Raw genomic sequence first — 23,144 nt, forward strand, 5'->3', positions numbered from 1 at the left:
TGGACTGCAACAGTTGAGGCACTTGGCCTATGCTTTCAGAGCTGTAACTTATCCTGTGATTATCTGTAATGTTACTAATGGTTGCCCAATTTACTCTCCTTTAGTAATGTCATATTATACTCTTTTGCTTTACTTATCACCTCTTTGTCCTCTTTTGTGTAGGGAACATACTTACCCATCTTGAACAAAAGGTTACTTCCTTCTCTTTTATGCTTTTTGCTAGAGTTCATACAAGTTAGATAGTCTTTTCCAAGCCCTTGAGTGGGATTTACAGCTGTTGTCAAGTTTCCTGCTGATGCATCTACATGATTGTCAGTCTCCACACATGCTAAAGTTATCTCATATCACACTGACTCAAATGCAACCCCCTTCTAAAGCAATAATGTTTGACGGAGTATAACAGAGCACACCATTCCTTTAAGACACTATTTACCTGTAATTCATTATCCTGTTCTTTATTTTTAATCCACTCTTTTCCTTGAGTTTGTGGGTCTACCAAAAGTGGGTATCTTGATGCCTTAGTGACAATGATACCATTCTGAATTGAGAGGTGATCTCCAGGCAGTCCTTGAAGATTCCACTCACTAATCTAAAGAACAAAATTTTTATAAAAAAAGATTAAGAAAAAAGTTAGTTTGGAATAAATTACTGCTGGAATTATTCTTCAATTAAAATTGTTCTAAGAAGAAACATGGACATCAAAGGGAATGCATATCTGAACCTGCTAAAGAATTATTAATGCAGATATGAAGATATTTCTGAAATTTTATTTTTATCTTAACTACATAGAATCATTAAAAGTGTATTTTAAAGTGTAAGGATGTCACAAGACAGCTTGGCAGACAAATTAGACATTGGGGACAATTAAGTGAAGACCAGACTAAGAGAGCTTTTGGGAAATAATATTTATTGAAGGAAATTTGAAGATTCTGGCATTGCCCTCACTTTGATTTCTTATACATTCACATTGAATAAAAGGAGTGTATGTATTCTTTTCTAAATTATGACCAAACCCACTGTTTTAAAAGTGCCCTGGTTTTGGCTGAAAGAGAGTTCAGTTTCTTCTTAGTAGATGGTACATTGATGTGTTTTTCTGATTTAGTATGAGAATAATGTTGGCACAATGATGTTTTGGCTGTTGCTCAGTAGTGCTTACCCTAAGTCAAGGATTTTTTCGTGTCCTGTGCTCTGCCACTGAGGATCTGCACAAAAATCTGGGAGGGAGCATGGCCAGGACAGCTGACCTGAGCTGGTCACAGGGATATTCCATACCATAGAATGCCATGCCCACTACATAAACTGGGGGAGTTACTCAGAAGAGGGTTGGGAATTGACTGGGTATTGGTCAGCAGGCAGTGAGAAATTCTGTTGTGCATCACTTGTTTCTCTTGGGCTCTGTTACTATTAATTATTATTATTATTATTATAATTAGCAGCAGCAGCAGCAGCAGCAGAATTATTGATATATATATTTATTAAATTGTTCTTGTCTCAACCCAAGTGGTTTATCTTTTCTTTCCAATTTGATTTTCCACCATGGGGGAGGGTGGGTGGGGTAGGGGTGTGAGCAAGTGGCTGTGGGGTACTTAGTTGTTGATTGAGGTTAAACCATAACAAGCAGGTATGTGATCTATAGCTGTGGTTTCTCAAAATAACCTACTTGACAGTGGTCTTACTGGCAACTGTCTAATTGCAGAATATATCATTGGTTATAATACATAACCTGCTTATCTATCCAACCATTCCTCAATACTTATATTTAGTGGAAATTGCCAAGAGCATTTAGAAATCACAGAACTACACAGCACAGCAATATTTGGAGTATTGGGGATTATAGTTCTTCTCTAAGCAAGCATGATCCTGGCTAACAGTCATAGAAGATGCTAATGAAAATTCAAATTAAACCCTCCAAGCAGCAAGAACTTACTGTTGGTTGATCTACCAACATAGAAATCAGGTTCAAATCATCAGAAAAGGGGATTTTATGAGCTCTCAACTCTGTTTCCCATAAGTCTTTAAGCAAAAGGTTCCTGAAGTCTTGATTAAAAGGTCCACAGTATGAAAGAAAGCCTGTGCAGAGCAGTATATCTCCCACAAGTCTAGAAAAGGAAGAAATATTATCATTAAAAGGTGATGCGCAATTTCAATTTCTAATGACTTAGACAAACAGCTTTTGAAACATAACTAGATTTTTAAAAAATGTGTTATGTTTCCAAAGCATTTTTGTGGCAAAAATTAAAAGTAGTATTTTATGAAAACGCTGTCTTCACCCCTACAAAACAACAAAGCCCTGATGACAACTGTTCCTTCTTTCCTAACTGAAGCAAGAAAATGGTGTATTTCTTAAAAATACATCTGCAATACAATATTTATCAAAGATACAAGCCTAGTTCTATTGAAGTGAGTAGAGCTCACCAGAAATGCCCGATTTCCCCATAGGAAATTTGTGGTAACATGAGTGTTCCACAAAAGCTGAGCTTATCTGAAGGTTTCACTTCCCCAGTGACAGCAGAACAAGGTGCAGTATTAGGGGGGCTGGAGAAGCAGCTGTAATACAGGCCCAAACCAGCACTACTAATAATCTCTTTGGAAGCTAATTCCAAAATCAGAGGTATTGTTCTTAACTGAAATACTAGCACTCAGCACCCATGTATTCCTACTTATAGGAGGAAAATTCAAATTTCAGGATAGTTCATTTGATTGCCTTGCTATATTAAGATTTCCAGGAAGAAAATTAAGTACGATGATTAAAGCTGCTAAATTGCTTACCAACACTTCAGTTTTTATATGCATTTTCTTTTTTGTTTTTCTGTAATGAATTTGATACCTTTTTATCTGAGATTTAAATTCCTTGCTTTGCTGAGTCCACCTAACTTTCTCTCCACTCAGTCCATCTATAAGCGCAGAGGCTGCTTGCATCTTTCTTTTGCATGTTTCTGCATCATTTTCTAAGTCCTAAAATTGAAAAAAATCCTACTTATTTTAATCATAGAATGCAAAAATGTATAATAAATGTATATTTATTATAACTATTTTATTTATTTAAATCTCATTCTTGAGGACTCTTAAGGGCATCTATTGTCTGATATGTTCCTATTCACAGAAAGAAGGGAATAGGAGAGAATATAGACTTAAATCTCTTATTTTTACACCTGAATCTCATCCATGTTATTCAACGTAGCAGGGAAGTGTGTGTTTGCAGCAAATACTAATTGCATGAAAATATTTTACAAGCATTTTTCCTAAGACTAAAATACTTATATCTCACCATTTTCTCCTTCATTGCTGCATCAAACTTTGCCTGAACTTTATCCAGTTCAGCTTGCTTTTCATCTAATTCTGCCTGAGCCTTTTCTTTTTCTGCATTAGCTATTTTCAGACGACCTTCCTGTTTTGCCAGGTTAGCCTGCAAAGAGAAAAAATATTAAAAGTACAATCATATAAGATTTTTATATAATTCAATGAACTATTTAAGCCTGCTTAGCTGGTAATCATGAGACAATACTACACCAAAATAACTTTTACATAAATATCAAAAACATTAAAGCTGAAAACTGTATCACATATATACTGAAGATAGGATCTTTTTTTTGTTCAATAACAATCCGGTACCTAAAGTTCTACTATATATTGTTAACTTTCTTCCTTCAAAAAAAAAAATTACATTTCAAGAAGCTGGTTAAGGAAGTAAGGTTTCTGATCTGTACATATTGATTAGACTAGAGGAACAATCACTCTATCTTCTTGCTTGACTATATATTTTGACTACATGTAATTTCCTCTCTTATCAGTGCATTTTGTAGGTACTTTATCATCTAACAATATTGCTTTTACCTGCTAGAAAATGATCCTAAAACAGTGAAACTTCCTACTGCTGCTAAAATGATATTTATGGCGAACACAGGAAATTAATTAAATTTTAAAAAATAATTCATCTGTATTACTGTTGCTTCTGAAAATAACATTTCTAACAGTGACAAAAATATGAAAAAATTTGGGATTTCCATGTGCTCACCCCTTTTACTATTTTTTCTTTTTTAGTGTGCTACATTTAAGGATTAAATACTTGGTTTAGAACCAAAACTCACTGCCTTTGAGTTTCATAAACCTGAAAAAGAACACCCACACTAAAGCAAAAATTTACTCTTAAAAATTTTTTCCTTATTTTGCTTCCTACTATTGCAACGTATCTACTTTATTGATGTGAGCTCTGAAGCTCTTTAGAAAGCCAATATTTAGGTAAGATGTCAGTCCTCCACTGCCTCTAAGTTACCAGGGGAAAGCAAAGAACCTAAAATAGCTGCAAACCTCTGTTTGCAGGACCCTTTAGAGAAGGAATGAAGATCCTGGTACAACATTTTGAAAATGATTGTAAAGTAATTGTAACATAATAAAAACAAAGACTAAAAACACCTTTGCCTATACACAGGAAACCAGATCACACAAATTGAATCTAAGCTAATTTTTTTCTTCTGTGTTCTCTCTAGAATCAAGAAGAAAATAGGGTTTTTTCTGCTTCTACCATCTTTAGCCACTAAAGCCTCAGGCAATTATGTCTGAATAAAGATACATACATACATACATATATATATATGTAGGATCCTATTAAACTAATGGTAAGCAAAGACAAAGCAAGAGATGATGTATTACCTTAAGAGGCAGGACTTCTCTGTTAACACCATAAAACACCACCATGGCTTGTGTCCAAGAGAGGAGTCCTGCCACGTTGCCACACACCTTTTTACCGTGTTGCAGTGTATAGTCTTCCATTTCAAAGTAAGGCTGGACTAATTCTACTGTCTCATCATTGATTGTATCCCTAGCAAAGTTCCTTAGGTTGTTCAAGAATGGGCCACTCATAAGCTACAAAAAACAACACACGAGTTACTTACACATTTTACATTCAAAGTCTTGTTCATAGGTGACTGTTAAAAAGTTTTCCTAAAATTCTTCTGTAAACAGAGTTAATTAATATAGTTAATGTTATAAGTGTGCTATTCAGTTGTAACTCCTTGCACACACCTTCTATTATTTTGAAGTTTTAACCAATTACACTCCAGTAACTACGTTCAAAAATTACTGATGTACTTTCCATCTTCTATATTCCTGTGTTGCCATTTTAAAAGCATTTAAGAAGCATCATTTAATTAAAAAAATTAACCAAAATAAAGACTCAGCGATACATATGTAACTTAAAAAAATGCCTGTGCATTTGTGAAATGTGATCTAAATTCTGAAAAGCGAAATCATTGGGTTTAACTTTTTCTAACAAATATTTAGCATTCTAAAGGCAATTCATTGAATAACTGCTTATCTCATTTTATCATGTCAGTGGAAAATAAAAAGTTTTGATGATTTTTTTTTCACTGTAAAAGCCTAAATAAAAAGTATTTTAGATACTCTTTGTATCTAATATACATATTTTTTCATCATTTGCATGAAAAAAATATTGAGGCACTAATATTGGCGTATTAATACATTACTAGAGGTAGAGAACAGAATTTAAAGAACGGCAGGAGAAGGCATGAAAATCAATGTGTATCCTGAGAGAAGATCAAAGTCCAGAGGGACAAGATGGCTGGCTGACCAAGGAATTTGGGCCAGGAGTATTGAAACATAGAATGGGTAAAGATACTCTTAGTCATTCAATTAATCTTTCAAACAAGGAGCCTGAGAGGCTCAGAAAAGGCCATTTAAATGTGAACCTACAAGTTCCCAAAGAGAAAGAGAGCTTTCCCAGAATGTCTTTATCTCATGTATGGTTGACATGACTCGTATGATTTCTTTATTTGCCATCAGGCCTTGTGCCAGGAACAGGGCAAGGAAACTAAAGCTTCTGCTGCAAAAGTCTCTAAGCAATTCACCTACTATTTCTACCAGTTAGACACAGCATATAGGTACAGTTTATCTCAAAACAATATGTGTGCCTTTTAATAAAACTCTGTCGTGTTTTGGGCAACCAGCATCGTAAGTTCTCTGATAAGCAAATTGCTATTGCTGATGTTTAAGAAACACTGTTTGAAAACTCTGCTTACTTTTAATGACTCTCCCCATGATGGCTTGCAGCAAGGCTTTTCTGGATCCAGGGTCACTTGATCCAGTTTCTTTTGAAATAGTAGCAGACAACAGTCCATGATCCTCATAATCAGGTGAGGAGGTTTTGCGAGTTTTCTAACAGTAGCGATATCCTCTGGTCTGATGGTCTGTTTGAAGAAAGATGTAATAAAAACCTGCATCAATACCATTACTCTATTTTCCCATTAAATATATTGATTTTAATGTTTGTTTGTAATACTTTTCCCTGAGATACATTTGTATTACATACATACCAAAAAAGTGAGAAACTTGGCCTAATTAATAAATTTCATAGTTTCATGAAACTTTGGTAATTTCTATGAACATTAGACAAGAATCTTCCCAATATTAAAGACATCATTCAAAAATCAAATTGACATACAACAGCATTAACTTGATTTGTCAGTCTAAGTGTTTAAAGAAAACTTTATTGTAAAATTGTATAGGACTTAACTACGAGCAGTTTCCTTGATAAAACAGTATTTCAGATTTTTAGCAGTTAAGTATCATTGTTTATTCTGAGATGGATTTAGCTATTTTTGTTCAGTTTTAAGTTATTGTAGACACAAGATACCATCTTTAACTTCATTTTCTAGTAGCATCACCATCACTGACACTCTGCTTAGTTCAACAACCATTACAAAATTAATAAAGAATTACAAATTACAAAACTAATAGTTATTTGTGTCTTAAAATACACACATACCACTACCTGCCTAGAAGGAGTAGTTATGGATACATTGCAGAAACCATTTTCTAAGTCCACACATTTTGTAAGTGAATTTTGTGACCATTTTTGGAAGTTTCATTCATCTCATGATCTAAATGTCAGTGTAAGAGCAAACAATGCTCCTTTTTTTGCTTTTGCCACTCAAAAACTTCTGTCACATAAATTCTGGTAGCTGAAATGGAAGGCCTTACATTATTGATTTCTGATTTCAGAGTTTTTACTGTTTAATTGTTTAGAGCAGAATAATGAAATTATGTAGCATAGTTTTGCCTCCAGATTTCTGAACCCTGATTCTGATTGCCCTAAATCCCCCTTGATTCCTGTTTCTCTTAAAACTAAAAGCATGGGGGTTTTTGGTGAAGGAAGAGATAGATTTTTACTTGTCTTAAAAGGCAGGTATGACTACTTAAGTTGGAATTTAAAACATTCTGTTAGCACAAGAAGTATTCTCTTTGTTTCAGAATAACAGATATCCTAAAGGCATCTGTAGCTTTTGGAAAGAGCTGCACATTAATAATGATCAAGTATTGGGATGGAAGGAAAAAAAAATACTACAAAATAGTCCCTATGTGTTTAAGGTAAAATGTGAGTCCTTGAGTAGTCATGAGAGATATGGCCACCAACAGCGAGGGGCTGGTGACAGCAGTCAAAACCAAGAGGCAACTTTGTGTTGGTGGCTCTGGCCTCTCACAGGTGATGCAAATAATACTAATAAAAATTTAAGACTTTTATTCACTTTCAGAGCTTCTTCTGCTTCTTCTAGTGCTGGTTTAGCCGCCTCCAGTTTTCTTTCCGCTTCCTGTTTTTCTATATCGATTGCATCTACAATTCTTTGTGCTTTATCTTTCACACCCTGGACTTCAAGTTTTATTTTAGTTGCAGCTTCAGCACTTTCTTTGACTTCTTCTAATACCTGGAATTGGTAATAAACACATAAAATCTGTAAATCAAAATGGTGGAACAAGTGATTATGAGACACAAGATAAAAGAGGTATGTAACAGCTATTAAATATATAAATTTAACCCTAACTACAGCTAACTATATAGAGCATCATATAACTATTGAATAAAAATTAGACATGAGAAGTTTAATTTCATCCCTTTCTGTCATATATTTCTCTCTTACAAGATTAAAGGCCTCGAAGAATGCAGGCTCTCCAGTGTATATTAAATGTTGACTCTCCAGTGTATATTAAATATGCACTATCAGAGCATTATGGTATCTTTCAGAAAACAGAATGCCTATATTGATCCATTCCCTTGCATACCTTTCCACACAGTCATTTTGGAAACCAGATTTCTACCAGACCACCAATCTCATGAATACACAGATACCTTGTTAATGTAGAAGACAAAATCTCAAACTGCACTGTGATGAAAATTTTCTAAAGAATTTTGAAATAGAAAAGTCCCATTATGGTGTTAACCTCTTATCTGCTAGTGAATGCACATATAAGCCCAAATTTAATAATGTCAATTAAGCACAAACAAAAAAAAAACCTATGGAAAAAAATGAAATCTGAAATCTGATTCTTATCTGAGTGGGTAAGAAATGGGAGAAGAACAAGGAAAGCACTCAACCTCTGCTGCACCCTAAAAGTGCCTCACTTTCAGAAGCAAATGCTGAATCAACATGCTATAGAGAGAGTAAAATCTCATTTTAGACAATGAGGCAAATTTTTGCAAATTATGAGAAAATTCTGCAATAGCATTTTTTAAGTTACTATAGACATGTATATTCCAGTGCTGTTTCACACTCACTTTATCTGCCTTAACAGATGTCACAGCCAGCTCTTTCTCCTTAATGGCCAAGTCCTTAGAGAGTTTAGCAACAGATTCACTGGCTTCCATCAGCTTGGACAGACCTATTAAGTAAAAGATAAAATTCAGAAATATAGAAACTTTTTTTTCCCCTAGTTAGATTATACAGTCTAAGTCCAGATCTCTCATGCTCTGTACATTGTGTTCTCATTCAATTTTATGTAAAGGAGAGAAAGTGGGGGTAAGCAGCCATACTATCATGACTGTGCCTACTATTCACTTTTCACGGATATAAATAATTCCACGAGACTCAAAATTATTAAAAATAAGCCTAATTTTTCAAAAGAAAACAAAACAAAAAAAAGGAGTTATGTCAAGTATATGTTACATCATAAAGTCATGAGGCAATCAGAAATTCCAAATGATGCTTCATTGTGTCATTATGTGAAGAAATTACTTAATGATCCATGACTGCCTTCTAATAGGGAGTTCTTTCTAGGAAAATTTGGGAAGAAGTGGAGTCAAAAGTGAACCTAAAGATCACATCTAGATTATGACCTTCAGCTCCTACATACTGGGTTTAGCCTTTCTTTTCCCTGGTGACAGAGTGGGCGAAAAAGCACCTATGTGCTGAGGGCCAGTCCCATCACAGCTCTTCTGAGTGCTGAAGAAACCACCCAGAGAGACCACTCAGCCTAACAGCTCATGGGATCATAGTATCACAGAATATGCTGAGTTGGAAGGGACTTATCAGGATGATCTAGTCCAACTCCAGGCCCTGCACAGGACACCCCAAGAATCACACCACGTGCCTGAGAGCATCCAGAAAGAGATGAACTTGCTTCCTCTATAGTTATTATCTATTCAGTCTGTCCCATGCATCCATGGATTCTTTTTTTCTCTTCTCTCTTGCTCATAGACTTGAGCACAGATATTTTGGGCACTCCTGAGCTCCCCATTGCATTCTGAAGACTCTCCAGACTCTTTCTTCTTCATCACTGAATCTTTAAATCCTACAAGTTCCCTGGAAGTAATTCCTCTTACTGCCTTCTCTCCCTAAGGGCTTGAGTCAGCACACCCTTGCAGCTATACATTTGATGTGTGATGTTTCTCTGTGACAGCTCTCCAATTTTCTGCTATCACATTTCAAACAGAAAAGCATTCTCTCCCAGCACATCTCTTGTTCTGACACAGCTGCCTCATGATTAGGTAGCTACCATTCTACAGAACCACAGAATCATCAAGGTTGGAAGAAACCTTCATTATCTAGTTACACCACCAATCCAGCATCTTCAACCCAGAAGCCACAAAAGGGAAAACTATACCCTTTGCTGCTTTACTTTTCCCTCCTACAAGCCTAAAGTGTGAAGAAGGAAAGATGGACAAAAAATAGGAATTCGCAGATCAAAAAGAATTGAAGAATTCAATTATAAACAAGAAACCTTTATAGCTTATTCAGGTCCCCTGCATACTCCCAACAAGATATATTACAGCAGCACCATCTGTGCAAGTGAAACTAATTAGAATATTTTCTAACTGGCATTTGTATTGCCCTTAAGCTGAAAGACATGGTTTTCTACGCATCAGTGATATGAAGATGCTGCAGTAGAATATATCCATGCACATTTTGTTTAGCAGAACATGCAAGGAACTAGTAATAACATGTGAGAGGCTATGAAAATCTACATATGACATTTTATTGTCAGTGCTGAACCTGCTTATGTTACTACTTCTGAATCATTTTTGGAAATAGAAAAACTGTAGAAAGAATACCAAGAAAACCTAAGCCAACCCCACCATCTTGAATCGTCGAGGTTCTCAGACTTTATCCCCATCTCAAAGTGGACTGAGGCTAAGTTCTGATTTCAAGAACTGGCAACAGATCCACAGAGCAACACTTAAGCAGTTTGCAAATATTGAGGATCACGTACTCCTCTACAGTTCACTCTAATTCAGCAAAGAGTTTATGAGTAAAACAGCTACACATTCTTATTCTAGTCTTTCCTCCATGTGAAGGGTACCAGTTCTACTATTAATCACTGTCTAAGTGCCACATTCTTTACCTTTGTATGAAAAATCTTATCATGTAGCATTCTTTATTCTACTGAATTGGTATGCAATATCTTTTCTGATAAAGACCAGGTTTACTAAGGCATTCAGTTGACTTTAGAGATTTACAAAAGCACATCTAGATTCAAACTGGAGAAAACTGAAAATACCAGAAAACTGGTATTCTGAAACAATTCAGTACTAATGCCAAAAATTAGGCAATTTCAAACAGATATCCAAAATCTGTCTGAAGAACATTTCAACCATACTTTTCTGTATTTCAGATCCATAGCTATAAAATGACCCCAAGTAACAACTACTTATTCTACAGCAGAAATCCAAAATAAATCACCTGTGAAGCACGCAGATTGCACGGTGAGAATTTCCATAGACAAGTCCAGAAGTAAGTTAATAACCGTTTAGAATTACCTCTCTCTAGACCAGTAAATCAGATACTACCTCTGTCCATTTTCAGGTTCCACTTTCTATTACAAATTCTGATTTGCACGTATTAAAGTTTAATACTATGCTGAGCTGAATAGTTAAGCTGGTAGCTTCTTTGAGGTATTTTTACAAGAGAGTCATTGTGAGGTTGTGACTGGGGAAGTGTCTGGTAGAAGTCCTCATATGCTACCACTTTTGGACTGTGATCCCCTAGAACTGATTAGAGGTGATCACTGGAAAAGAAGTCTAAAATTAAAAACATAGATCATTTGAGACCATACTTGGAATGTATTTGCTTACCAGTTTGCATACGTTCAGCTTGTTCATTAATACTATCTAACTTCTCAGCATAAACTTCCTTGTAGCCATTGATGAAAGAGAGATAGGATTTAGGTGTTACGTAAGCTCGTCTTCGATACCTAAACCAAAGCATAGTGGCAACATCAACTTCACAAGTATTTTTGATATATACAGCTATTTGATCACTTCCAAAAAAAGATAAAATTCTATAACTCAAGTCTTTATTCATTCAAAATCAGATTGCTTCATGATGCAAACCCTTATTTTAGATACATTGTTTTTATCCACATAGACAATATTGAAGACTATTGAATAGTGGGAATGAAGACAAAGAATTTGCAATATAATAGCAATTATTTTTCATAGCCTTAGGATATAACGGTATAGCAGATTTATTTTTTATTAGCCTTAAAATACATTTATTGATACATATAACACGAGTTCAGAAAACACTATCAGTAGCAACATTTTTGAGATTACTTATTGCCTTTGTAGAAAATATTACCTTTGGAAATAATTCTCACAGCATTCTGAAACTATATCATGAAAGAGACCCATGGTTTCTACTACTTCTGTTTTAACTGATGGAGCACAGACCATATTAAATTCTGAAAGAAAATAGTTGGACACAGCCACGAGAGCTTCCCTGGGCCATCGACTGAACCAATCCATGGTGCACCCTGATATCAGACCAGGAAATTTCAAAGAACGTGCACGGAACTTCTCACCAACCTGAAGAGAGAATCACTGTTTGTTAGCAATATAAGGTCAATGAAAGTGTTTAATTGGTATAAACAACTAAATAGTCTATTTTCTTCTTGATAATTTTCTGCTTAGAACACAATTTTTTTTCTCTCCAAATAGAGTTTTGCTAAATTTCTAACATTCAATATTCATGAAATTTGAAGAAAGAAGTTTATTACAAATATATATGGTTTTAATATTTTGAAGCATCAAATAATATATTTTAACTACCAGTAGAATACTCTTTTCCAGTAACAAGCAAGAATTTCACAAAAATACATTCACTGATGTGTATTAGGGAAGGATATGTGAGAGCAAAAAAAATAAAACCACTTAAACTTGTAAGAAATTATTTAATTTTTAAGTATTTTGCTGTTAAGTTCTCACAGCTGTACTATTACTTTTATTATCTCAGCAATTACAATTAGACTTCAGTAATCTTTTTATGCATCTTGAACTTCCTTAAAAATACAAAACTTGAATAATTCTCTTACACCATACAGGCAAGTTTGCTAATGGAAGAGAGAAAAACAGATATGTAGAAAAAACTTACTGGAGAAAAGCAGAGGACAACATGCAAGTTCTTCTTTGCTCGACTTAAAAAGTACTCATAAAGATTATCAAAGGTAGGAGGATGCCGAGGAAGCTCTTTTTTCATCACAGGTATTAATGCTTGGGTGATTTCATCCAATTCATCCCGAGCAAATAAATTAGAAATCTTTTTATGAAATAAAAATTGATAATTAATTGCATGGATGTAATTGTTACAGACTTTATGAATGATTGCCTGTTTACATCTGTATCTCTCCCTCTCTCTGCATACACACAGTTTAGACTAAAAACCACAGGTTTAGACTTAGGAAACTCCATTGAAAATTAAGAAGTCTTACTCTGCAAGAGCATAGAACTTGACTGGCAACCAAATCATCATTTAATAAAAGGCTACCGAAATACTAACCACAGCTCCTTTTATATTCTTCTGTCTTACATTGAAATAAAGAAACTACATATCCAGAGCCCTCCTTATTTAAAAAGTTGAAATATTTTAGTCATTATTGATTCTACAATGTACTACCAAAATAAATAAAGTAGTGAGAAAAGCACCCTGCTTCTAAAGCACATTGCCTGTCAGGCTGAGACCCTTACCTCTCCTGAAGACAGCAGATTATTTACATATTCCAAAAATGACTCCTCTTTTATCTCATTATCAGTGAAAATAAAGGTGATGCCTTGTCCTTCCTGTCCAGCTGTTCTATATAACTCTTTTAAATCTTCTGACAGATTGGTTACATTATAGGATCTAGGAGAAATAAGGAACATTACCTGTTAATTCAGAACAACTCAGAATACCGCTCTCCTTGGATTATAGTGTTTTATAAATGACATTGCAAACATCCTTTGTAAATACACATATTTTGGTGCAGGAATAGCTAACACATGGTCTACCTTTTCCAAGTCAAAATAATTCCAATGTTGTGTACAAACCAGATAAGAGTGTATTGTTTTCAATATTTTTCAAATGGTGACAAAATGAAAATAAAGAAGAAAAAAGGGAGAAAAATCTGTGGCCATGTAAAGACAAAGCAATACCATGAATGTGATTTATGTATTTCTTGCATTTCTTACCTGGTTAAAGTGATCTGAAATATTTTATAGCCAGCAATGAAGGAGGCTAACTTTGCAAGACTTTGTTTTCCAGAACCACCAACTCCAACAAGTAAAGCATTTCCATATGCTGTCCGAATAATCCGGGAAATCTATAAAGGAAATAATAAAGAAAAATATCACTAATATTTAAATATTAGTTAACAAAAGTAAAAATCTATTATGCTTTACACCTAATTTACTATAATACAATGTAAAAATTATTAAAAGGATACTTGCAGAAAATTTTTCCTCTAAAGAACACTTATAAATTCTTTGGGAATTTAGTGTAGCTAATGAAGAAGCTGCGTATAAGAATATAGGATGGTTATAATCAGTTACACATAGGATTTAAATACATGAAAGGGGACATTTTGAGCTCCAGTTTATGTTGAAGGCACCATCCTGAATGGGTTTAAAAATACCAATAAAAAAACTTCAGCTAGAAGAACAAACACCACATTCCTAATTTTAGGAGTCTGAAAGATTTAAACACAGTTAAACTATCCTTTAATATTATCTTCTATTCTACCTACTTTCAACATTTCCTTTGTGATAGTTTTCTTACCAAGTCTCCCACATACTAAAGTAGAATTACAAATTTACTATTCTATTGCTTTTTGACACATCTTCTTTGGGTTTATGATACATTAGTGCACTATTACTTTTAAGGTTTTATGTTTTATTTTGGTCCACATGTAAATTACGCACAAAATGCAAAAGATTAGCATCTACATCAAGTCTTTGAAATACATTCATTTTTATCTGTTATAAAATTTTAGCTTACTGCACACTTCCCTCTGAGCCTATCCAGATAACTATATTAAAAAAGTCTAAATATGAAATTATGAGGGTGACTAGATTAATTGTCACTTTAGGTAGTAAAAAGGATCCCTGCTGTCTCTAATTGCATATTGAGGATATTCTGGCTAAAACTTGCCAATAAAAATGGAATGTCAGAGATTTTCAAGGTCTTCTGAAATTCACCTAGTGTCATGTGAACTATATTTAAAAAGAAATTTGTTTACTTCTGTTTAAATGCAAAGCAAACAAACATTTACTTCATTTGAGGTCAACTAGAGAAGAACAAAACACCTTCTTCTGTTTTTGTTTCACTGCAACTTCTGTGTGTCTTTCAGTAATCAGACCAGTCAAATCCAGTCAAAGCAATTCCTGAGATAACACTCCTTAAACCTGAGACACAAATCTCATACTTTGCCTTTATTTCACCCCCATGAATCAGATTTTGACTTCAGATGAATTCTCTTATATATTCCTTTCTGAATAGGAGAACAAATGACTGTTAGTTGAAATCTACACACTACCCTAAATTCAACCCTACACACTGATTCTATTGCAGCCCGAATTTATATTTCTTTTCACATCTCTCATCCAATCAGATCCTACCTCATGTTGTTTTGGTCCCCTGTCAGGTACAGATACATTTGAAGTGTTCTCTGAACTCTAAACAATTAAAAATAATTTCATATACATATTAAAAATGTCTTTATTTATGGGCTCACCTTTCCTATCGAGGAAAATCTTCATCCATGTGAATACATAGAAGTTTAAACGGATATTTAACTAAGGAATTTATTATAAAACATGCAAACAAGTAAAATGACTGTCGCTCTTTGCTAGTTCTTGAAAATTACCAAGCAAAGATGGCAAAGCAGTTTGGGGGTAAGAAAAGCTTTTCACAATGTGCCCTCTAAGAAGAGCTTGCTTGAGTAAGGAACACTGTTGCAACAGCTAAAGTAATAAAAAAGTACCAATACCAAACCTTAATAAGATGTGTCATTGCATCCTTGAAAAACACTAAATCAAGAAATGACCCTCTAATATTTTCATTGTATTGTCCCTGATACGCCCGCAATTTTTTGCAAAGAAATTCATAGTTTGGAATCTGAAAAAAAAAAATAAATAAAAAATAAAAATCCATAACAACACTAGTATGGCTCTTCAGAATTTTAAAACTGTACTGATATTTTTACACAAATTTCATTTTTATGCGTTGGCCATGTGCAATGATATTATCTTGCCAATTCACCATAATTATTTTAGTTGTGTTCAAGGAAAATTTTTTTGCTAGTGGTGGGGAAAAAAAAAGAAGCAAGGAGAACAGGAACAAATAAACCACATTTATATGTCATTATTAAATCTAACATCATTAAAATGATCTACTGCATGCTAACCAGGAAAATCTAGATATATTTTCACCAAAAAAATGTGATAGCTATTCAAAAAAATTTCTGTTTTATATGAGTTCTGCAATATAACATACTTAATAATTAAAGGAAAACTTAAGTGCCTAGTATTTTATGTGTAAAATGAAATACCTCCTCATAAACTTTTGGTGCTTGAAGCTCAGCGTCTTCTGGTTCTTCACCAGTTGCTTCAGGCTCATCCCGTAAAAAATCTACAAAATAGGGTTCAGCTTGGAGAACTTTGCTTAAATCTGCCTCCACATATTCCTCAAGTGTTTTATCAATAGTTTTTTCAAACCAGGCTGTATCTTCAGGTGTATTAAACCTAAAACCCATAAATTAGTACAACTTTCAAAATATATTTCTAGTTATATAGAGAGAAAGCAGGTAATTAAATACTAAGCAAAAAAACCAAAACAAAAAGACATAGCTTGAAACATTTTAAAGAAAAATACATATTAAACAATACATACTACACAGCAGTCACAAAAACAGATTAGGCAACATTCACAGAAATCAAATGCTTCCATACTTTAATAGTCAGTGACATAAAATACAAAACAAAATAATTTGATTCTCCAACTTTCACCTAAAACGAGACAACAACAGACCATTTAATTTTCCAGATGAGAAAGGATGAAAAAGAGTGAATGTTTTCCCAAATAACCATTGCTAAGTGAGCCTTATCATCTTTCAGCCTGCAGGAGAACAGCGTAATTTATGGTATCGTAGCACTGGCTATGAAACTGCAATGAGACAAGTAAAAGGAAGGTAATATATGCCACTACAACCTGACTCCATTCTCAACACCTCTTGCACCAAAACCCAGAATTAGCAGAGAGGAATATGCATTGGAGTTGAGGGGACTAATGAAAGTCTGGAAACAGATACTAGTGACTACATTTCATTGTGTAAACAGCTTTATCTGCTTCCCTTAACAGGTTCAATCTGATTTTAACACAGATTAGACCTTTGACTATTGTGCTTATCTGTGGCTGTGATTATCTGTGAAGCAATGAAGAATGCTACTTAGGAGTAACTGGCAAATATAAAAGACAAGAACCACCTCGTCCACAGAAAAAGCTAATTCAAACTGTGAACGTAAAGTACAGAAAAAAAGAATTCCCATATATTTACTTCTTTTTGTTTTTAGTGACACAACTGAGAGGAAAGTAGAATGAACGTGAAGAAGCCCAGTGATCTGAGTTTTCAAATAAGACAAGCTATACTGAAGAACTGTTATAGAGACAGCCTAGATATGCATTATATACTTCACTATTGTTGGAGGTTTTTAGTAATGACATTATAATATTAACCACTAGGAAATCTAAAATCAGCATGGGAGCAGGGACTGCATGACTACACTCTCTCTCTCCCCCCCTTTCCAGTATATAACATATCTGTAAAAATACGTATCTTCCATGCATTTTTAAATTTACCACAACAAATTAAAAAATTGCATGAACATATCAAAAAATGCCAGTGATACTGCTACCAACTTTGAAATGGAAAATAATACACTGTATGATTCTGTATGATACTTCTGCCTTAGTGGGTCGGATCCGAGCTTTAAGTTAAAATTAAACGTTTCCCCCCATCTTATAGCAACAGCACTCTGTTGCACATGTAAATGTATAGACATGAATTTTAGCCAATGTGTAAGTTTGTCTAATATATGGTAGTTCAGACAGTTAGAAATATCAGCACTGCTAATATTTGGCAGTGAATGGGCATTCTCCAATTACAGAGAAATAACTTTTTAAGTCAGCAGAAAAGTCTGGCCTTTATTTTTATATTCTTGACAGCTGATGGGTAAGGTTTCCTTTTACATTTCCTGCATGCATTTTCTGAACTCAGCATCTGTATCTTAGGAGAGGAAAAAGTGAGCAAGATTATGGTTCGTCTGGGATACTGAAACTGGTGATAACAGCAATCTTCCTTGGCTCTTAACTCAAGTTTGTTAATGCACCTTCTGGGGAAAAAAGAGATGTGCTCTGTCAGCTGACAGAGCTCTCCTGAAAGAAAATGAGGCATTCTAGAAGATACAGGCAGGGATGGTAAACAAAACTTTTTGACAATGGTCTATATTTTGTTTGGAGTTTTTCTTAACATTTACATGAAATGGAGGGCAGTTGTTTTATCCACCAGTTTTGGAAGTGTGCAATTCATCTCAAAGTTTTTTATATTAAGGGTTTTTTCTGTTTCTACTGACTATATGCCAAAGTCCACATATCAACATATACTTAGGAGTATTTCCCTTTGTCCTTCTTATAGTTCAAAAACAGAGATGGAACTCCTTATATTTCTTCTATATCTCTTTCCTTTATGTTGACAAATTAATTGAATAATACAATTAAGGCTGACTCTGCTTGAATACAATGTAATTATTATGTTATTAATCTTGCCTGCTACCATGCCAAGTCATCTACTCCAGACTGCATCTATGTAGTCAACATCTTAAAACAGATAAATTTCATCTGAAAGTTTTGCAGCTATGTTGAATACTGAGAACATTCTGGTCATGGCCAGTAATGCCTGATGACTTTTCAATTCAAAACCTCTTAGGTGTAACTAAAAGCAAAAGCACTCTAAAATGCCCTCTTGTGTCCACGGCAAAATATTTGTCATTCCTTTCACTTTGCGATAGCTTTATAAAGTCAATGAAGCGTAAGAAAATCCACATAACTGTTTCCAGGAGTCAATATTAAAATTTAATGCTTTAAGTATAAAACATTACTTTATAAAAATTATGAAGGCCATTCCTCAGGGCATCAGAGTGAGAAAAAATTGTATTAACTATAACTACTCACAGTAGTAGTGGGTATATGTCAGGTTTTTAGTGGCAGCTATAGTGCTACATCTAAAATTTCACAAGAAATTCAAACACAATGAACAGAAAAATAATACTGGTCTCCAAGACACACAGGTTATAGCTATATCTGTTTTATGAATATTTTGAAAGAGATTTATAGGAAATGGGCCAATTTTTGTCATAAGCATACAATCCTGTTTGTTTCTGTAAGGAGAGCAAAGCAATTTTAAATTATCCTATGTGTATAAATTTAGGACACCATAAAGTTCTCTTTTCTACAGCGGAATTGGCTGAGTGCAGCCAAAGGGGAAAAAAAAGTAGGTAGCAATATGTAATATGTTCATATTTTGATGTTTTCCATCCAGTTACTGGGTTAATCTATGAGGACATAGCATGATATTTGTTGGAATAATACCCCAATGCAGACTGCATGCAAAATAAGATAAAATTTTTCATATTGGCCTAACAAGTTTTATCATATTTAGAAGTTTTACAGATGTATGTGCATAAATGAAGTAAATGGCTAAGCCTACTAAATATAAAATGCTATAATTATTATACCTGTCAGCAATTACTCTGGTACATTCATGTTTAAAAAGTCTTAGAAGGACAGTGATGGTTTTGCATTCTTCTGCGTTTATAGTTAACATTCCTTGCCAGATTCTAGAAAGGTCTCGAAGGTTGAAGATGTAGTGGAATTTTGATGGTGTAGGTAACATCTTTGCCTAAAGAAAAATACTGTTAATATTCAAAATCACTAACATCTAGAAAGAATCAGTACCAATAAAATTTATAACTTTATCATTAATAACACATATAAAACATAAAAATAACAAAAATACTAATTTTCACACATAACACTGTGGGAAAACTCTTTATAAGAAATCACCAAGAGTATCTAATTTTTTGAAAGCCGGATATATCTCTAAATGTGAAACGCCAAGACTTACAACATGTAATTGTTTCACATGTTGCTCTGGCTTTATAAACTAAAAATTATAATTTGCAAAGAATTTCACTCCCTGTTCCGTAGCTATGGAGATTAAAGCTTTGGGTAACATGAATTAACTTATAGGAATGAGTGGGCTGATATTTCCATTCATCTGTCCTGTATACTGAAATCTGATATTTTCCAGACTTCATCTCCAAAACGTTGTAGAGCCCATCTTTCTTTGTTTTCTTAGCTCTTTTTTTTGGTTTTTTTTTTGGTTTTTTTTTTTTGGGGGGGGGGGGGGGGTGGAGAGAGGTGGTATTTTTGTTTTTTGGGGTGGTTTGTTTTTTATTTGGGTTTTTCTTATAGGTACAATCTTAGGGAATAGTTGCCTAAATTAAACTAATAGTCACTCTATTCAGAGATAAAACCTTCCCTGAATTTATACCTTTGTCCGCTGCCACAATATTCTACCTGTTGAGACCAATTTTTCCACTAGGTCACATACTTCAGGGTTGAATTCTCTACAGGGATGAAAGTATCCACAGGCAATTACACCTGAAAATATAAAATGCAATAAACAACTAATCTAAGGTTGTAGGATATAATAGGGTAGGTTGTGAGCAAGACAAATAGGTGCTCATTTAAAACATTAACTGATAAAATATAATTTTAAATTACAGATGAAATTATTTTTCTCTGTTGTCTGTGGCTTTTCTGACTTGGTATAGAAACATTGGGCAGTAAGGGCTGGCTTTCTACCATATCCTGCATTGACAGAGCTACCAGAATTGAGAAATTTAGCGAGAGTGCATTTCAGAGAGTGCAGAGGTGGAATGTTAACCTACACAGAAACAGCAGTAGTCATAGTCTTCCAGGAGATGTCATTACTTTATTAATATTTGTTTGCTGTTGCAAAATGATTAGAGGATCAGGGACATGGATCATTGATAAAGGAAACAAATCAATAACTGTACAAGCAAAAGCCTGCAAGCAAAGGCCTTTATGAGAAAAAACCTCCATGAGAAAGCACCTGTGTGAGAAACAGGCCTGAGAACAAAAAGGGAGTTTTGAGGATGTGCAGCTGTGCAGATAAGATGTACTGACCATGAGAAGGGAGGGTGAACTCTGAATTCTTTAATCATAACATAACTGTAGAAGCTTGCCAATGTAGTCTAATTGTGTAGAAGCAGAAATGCACTTTGATAGGTTTAAGCCAATTAAGAGTTAACAAGCTGGTATACTATATAAGTGCCTCTGCATTGCTAATAGACAGAGCTTGCTTCATCAATCACATTGGTTGTCTGCAATGTCTTCCCTCGCCGAAGTCATTGAACTTTTTCAACAGTTTGCCTTAATATTTATTAAAAGACAAGCATTTAAAGGGTTTCATTTCTCTTCCACAGCACTGTTTTTGCTGTACCACAGCTTCAGTTGTTTTACTGGAAGAACGCTGAATTTGCGTTATGAAAGTGAGAAAGAGAGCATACTTTTATAAATTTTAAGTCCATTATGAAAGGAAATAGATTATACTAAAACAAGAGAAAAAGGTACCAAAAATTTTGTCGATGGATGCATTGGATGGCAATGTACAGTTGAATACACAAAACTGCCTTTTCAAACGCTGGGGAATATCATTGCGGCCTCCTCCAGGATGTATCATTGCTGCTATTATTTGTACATCTACAATTGTGAGGAAGTCTCCAGGTTTATCCAAGCTGTACATTCCTCTCATTTCCATCATCTGACGGACAATTTCATTTGTTATCTGTAAATTTATGAAAGTTGTACAAATTAGAAATTTATGCAAGAAAAGAAGAAAATACACCATGATAATTTAACTTCCTTTTGTAATTCTATTAATCCATAAAGAGGTACTGTCACCTTAACCTAAAAACAGATTAATCTACATTCCTTTGTCACATGGAAAATCTTGGTTTATGTGATTTTAAATGGCAGGAAAGTAGTTTCAGAGCTCTACTGCCATATAATATCAAGAAAATGTGTTTGTATTCTTTTGAACTAAACAAAATTAAAGCAATAAACTAGGGGAAAAAATATTTTGTTTCTTATTTTGTTGCTGGACAATCAGCTACAGTTGCTCAAATTACGCTTTTCAGTTTGCTCTTGCACTGATTCTTTTTTGTTTATTTTGGAAAGGTTATTCACTCTACATTCCACTCTACAGCTCCAGAATTTGCCCCACAGCAACTGCTCCAACGATATTCAGCTAGCCTTATGTATGTGCTCACATACCCCACCAAAACCAACATGATATGTAGCACCAATCACAAAGCATTATCCCATTAAAAATATTTCAGCCATGTCTTGGGGCCATAATGTGAGACCTAGTGGAGGCCTTGAATTTTTCACATCCTTTATTTCTCTCTCCAAGGTATCGTACTTTCACTTGGCAGAAATTTCTTTATTGGTGCTCTCAGATAAATGTCAATCTTGAAATTGATAATATGCTACTTTTTACTTACTTAGTGCTGATTTTTGTTTAGTCTTACAAAAATAAGGAAGTGGAGATTATGTAAAATATGACATCACTATATTACGTCTCATCAGAAAATCTAATTTACTCTCTTTTTTGTGTGAGTGTGTACTATAATTAGAAAGCATTTCCAATAATTAATAGTCAATTAAAATATTTAAGAAGTCCACTGATTCCCATGTGTGTATATATAGAAAAAAGCACTTTTTAAGAGTAAGTAGTAATCAAAAAAGTTTACCTGATCTCCCCATTCATTGATAAATGGCATATTGATATCATCAATAAAAACCGTCATCTTTCTGCCCCCAGGAGGTCCATAAGTACTTCCAACACGTTTGTCCACATAACTCTCCATTGTCCTCTAAAAAAGTAAAGAGAGATCTCATTTTATATCTAAAGCAACAATATTTAAAATGCATTGTTGAAAAACATGCTGAAGCATTAAGCCAATGATTCCATCTTTTTGTTAGCAGTTTCATCTTTAATTCTAATATTAAGGAACCTGATTCCTAAGGAATCCAACTCCTGTTCTGCAACCTGCCTCTGGATACTAGAGAACTTTTTAAAAAGTTTCCAAACTTAGAACTTAATCTTTCATTATCAGCATTATAATTCCCCTAACTAATATCAATTGTTTAATATTAGCAATACAACTAGAAAACACACAGAGGCAACTTAGATTCCTTTTGTCATGATTTCCCAGATGTCTTGTGAGTGATGCAATGCAGAATTTTAATATTTTTGTGGCAAGAAAGAGGATGCAATAGACAAGTAACACTGAAATATAACTGAAATGTTTCTTCAGAGTTCTACAGCTCTACAGTCTTTCTAAAGATACATAAACAATGACAGAAAAAAACCACCTTACAAGATGGTACCAGATGTTTTCCTTAGACAAGTAATGTTTACTCTCTAAAAGCATAATTGCCATCCTATATAAGTAATGTAGC

The 23,144-nt window shown here is 34.2% G+C and overlaps 1 protein-coding gene across 1 annotated transcript in view; it reads right to left on the reverse strand.

Annotated features, from left to right (window-relative positions):
* The window catches only part of DNAH8 (dynein axonemal heavy chain 8), a 123,289-nt gene that overhangs the window by 27,988 nt on the left and 72,157 nt on the right, over positions 1-23,144 (reverse strand). Inside the window, exons 56-74 of the mRNA XM_042022936.1 lie at positions 22,433-22,555; positions 21,252-21,465; positions 20,146-20,255; positions 19,328-19,491; positions 16,087-16,279; positions 15,531-15,653; positions 13,730-13,860; positions 13,250-13,403; positions 12,657-12,821; positions 11,865-12,091; positions 11,360-11,478; positions 8,567-8,670; positions 7,542-7,718; positions 6,036-6,203; positions 4,651-4,863; positions 3,269-3,406; positions 2,828-2,955; positions 1,928-2,099; positions 434-589 (exon numbers count right to left, since the gene is read on the reverse strand). Of these exons, the coding sequence (XP_041878870.1) occupies positions 434-589; positions 1,928-2,099; positions 2,828-2,955; positions 3,269-3,406; positions 4,651-4,863; positions 6,036-6,203; positions 7,542-7,718; positions 8,567-8,670; positions 11,360-11,478; positions 11,865-12,091; positions 12,657-12,821; positions 13,250-13,403; positions 13,730-13,860; positions 15,531-15,653; positions 16,087-16,279; positions 19,328-19,491; positions 20,146-20,255; positions 21,252-21,465; positions 22,433-22,555 (2,979 nt within the window). The remainder of the gene's footprint in view (positions 1-433; positions 590-1,927; positions 2,100-2,827; positions 2,956-3,268; positions 3,407-4,650; positions 4,864-6,035; positions 6,204-7,541; positions 7,719-8,566; positions 8,671-11,359; positions 11,479-11,864; positions 12,092-12,656; positions 12,822-13,249; positions 13,404-13,729; positions 13,861-15,530; positions 15,654-16,086; positions 16,280-19,327; positions 19,492-20,145; positions 20,256-21,251; positions 21,466-22,432; positions 22,556-23,144) is intronic.

This window comes from Corvus kubaryi, unplaced genomic scaffold, assembly GCF_017639235.1.
Source record: "Corvus kubaryi isolate FWS band 111438036 unplaced genomic scaffold, C.kubaryi_AGA036_p1.0 37232, whole genome shotgun sequence".
Classification (NCBI taxonomy): Eukaryota; Metazoa; Chordata; class Aves; order Passeriformes; family Corvidae; genus Corvus; species Corvus kubaryi.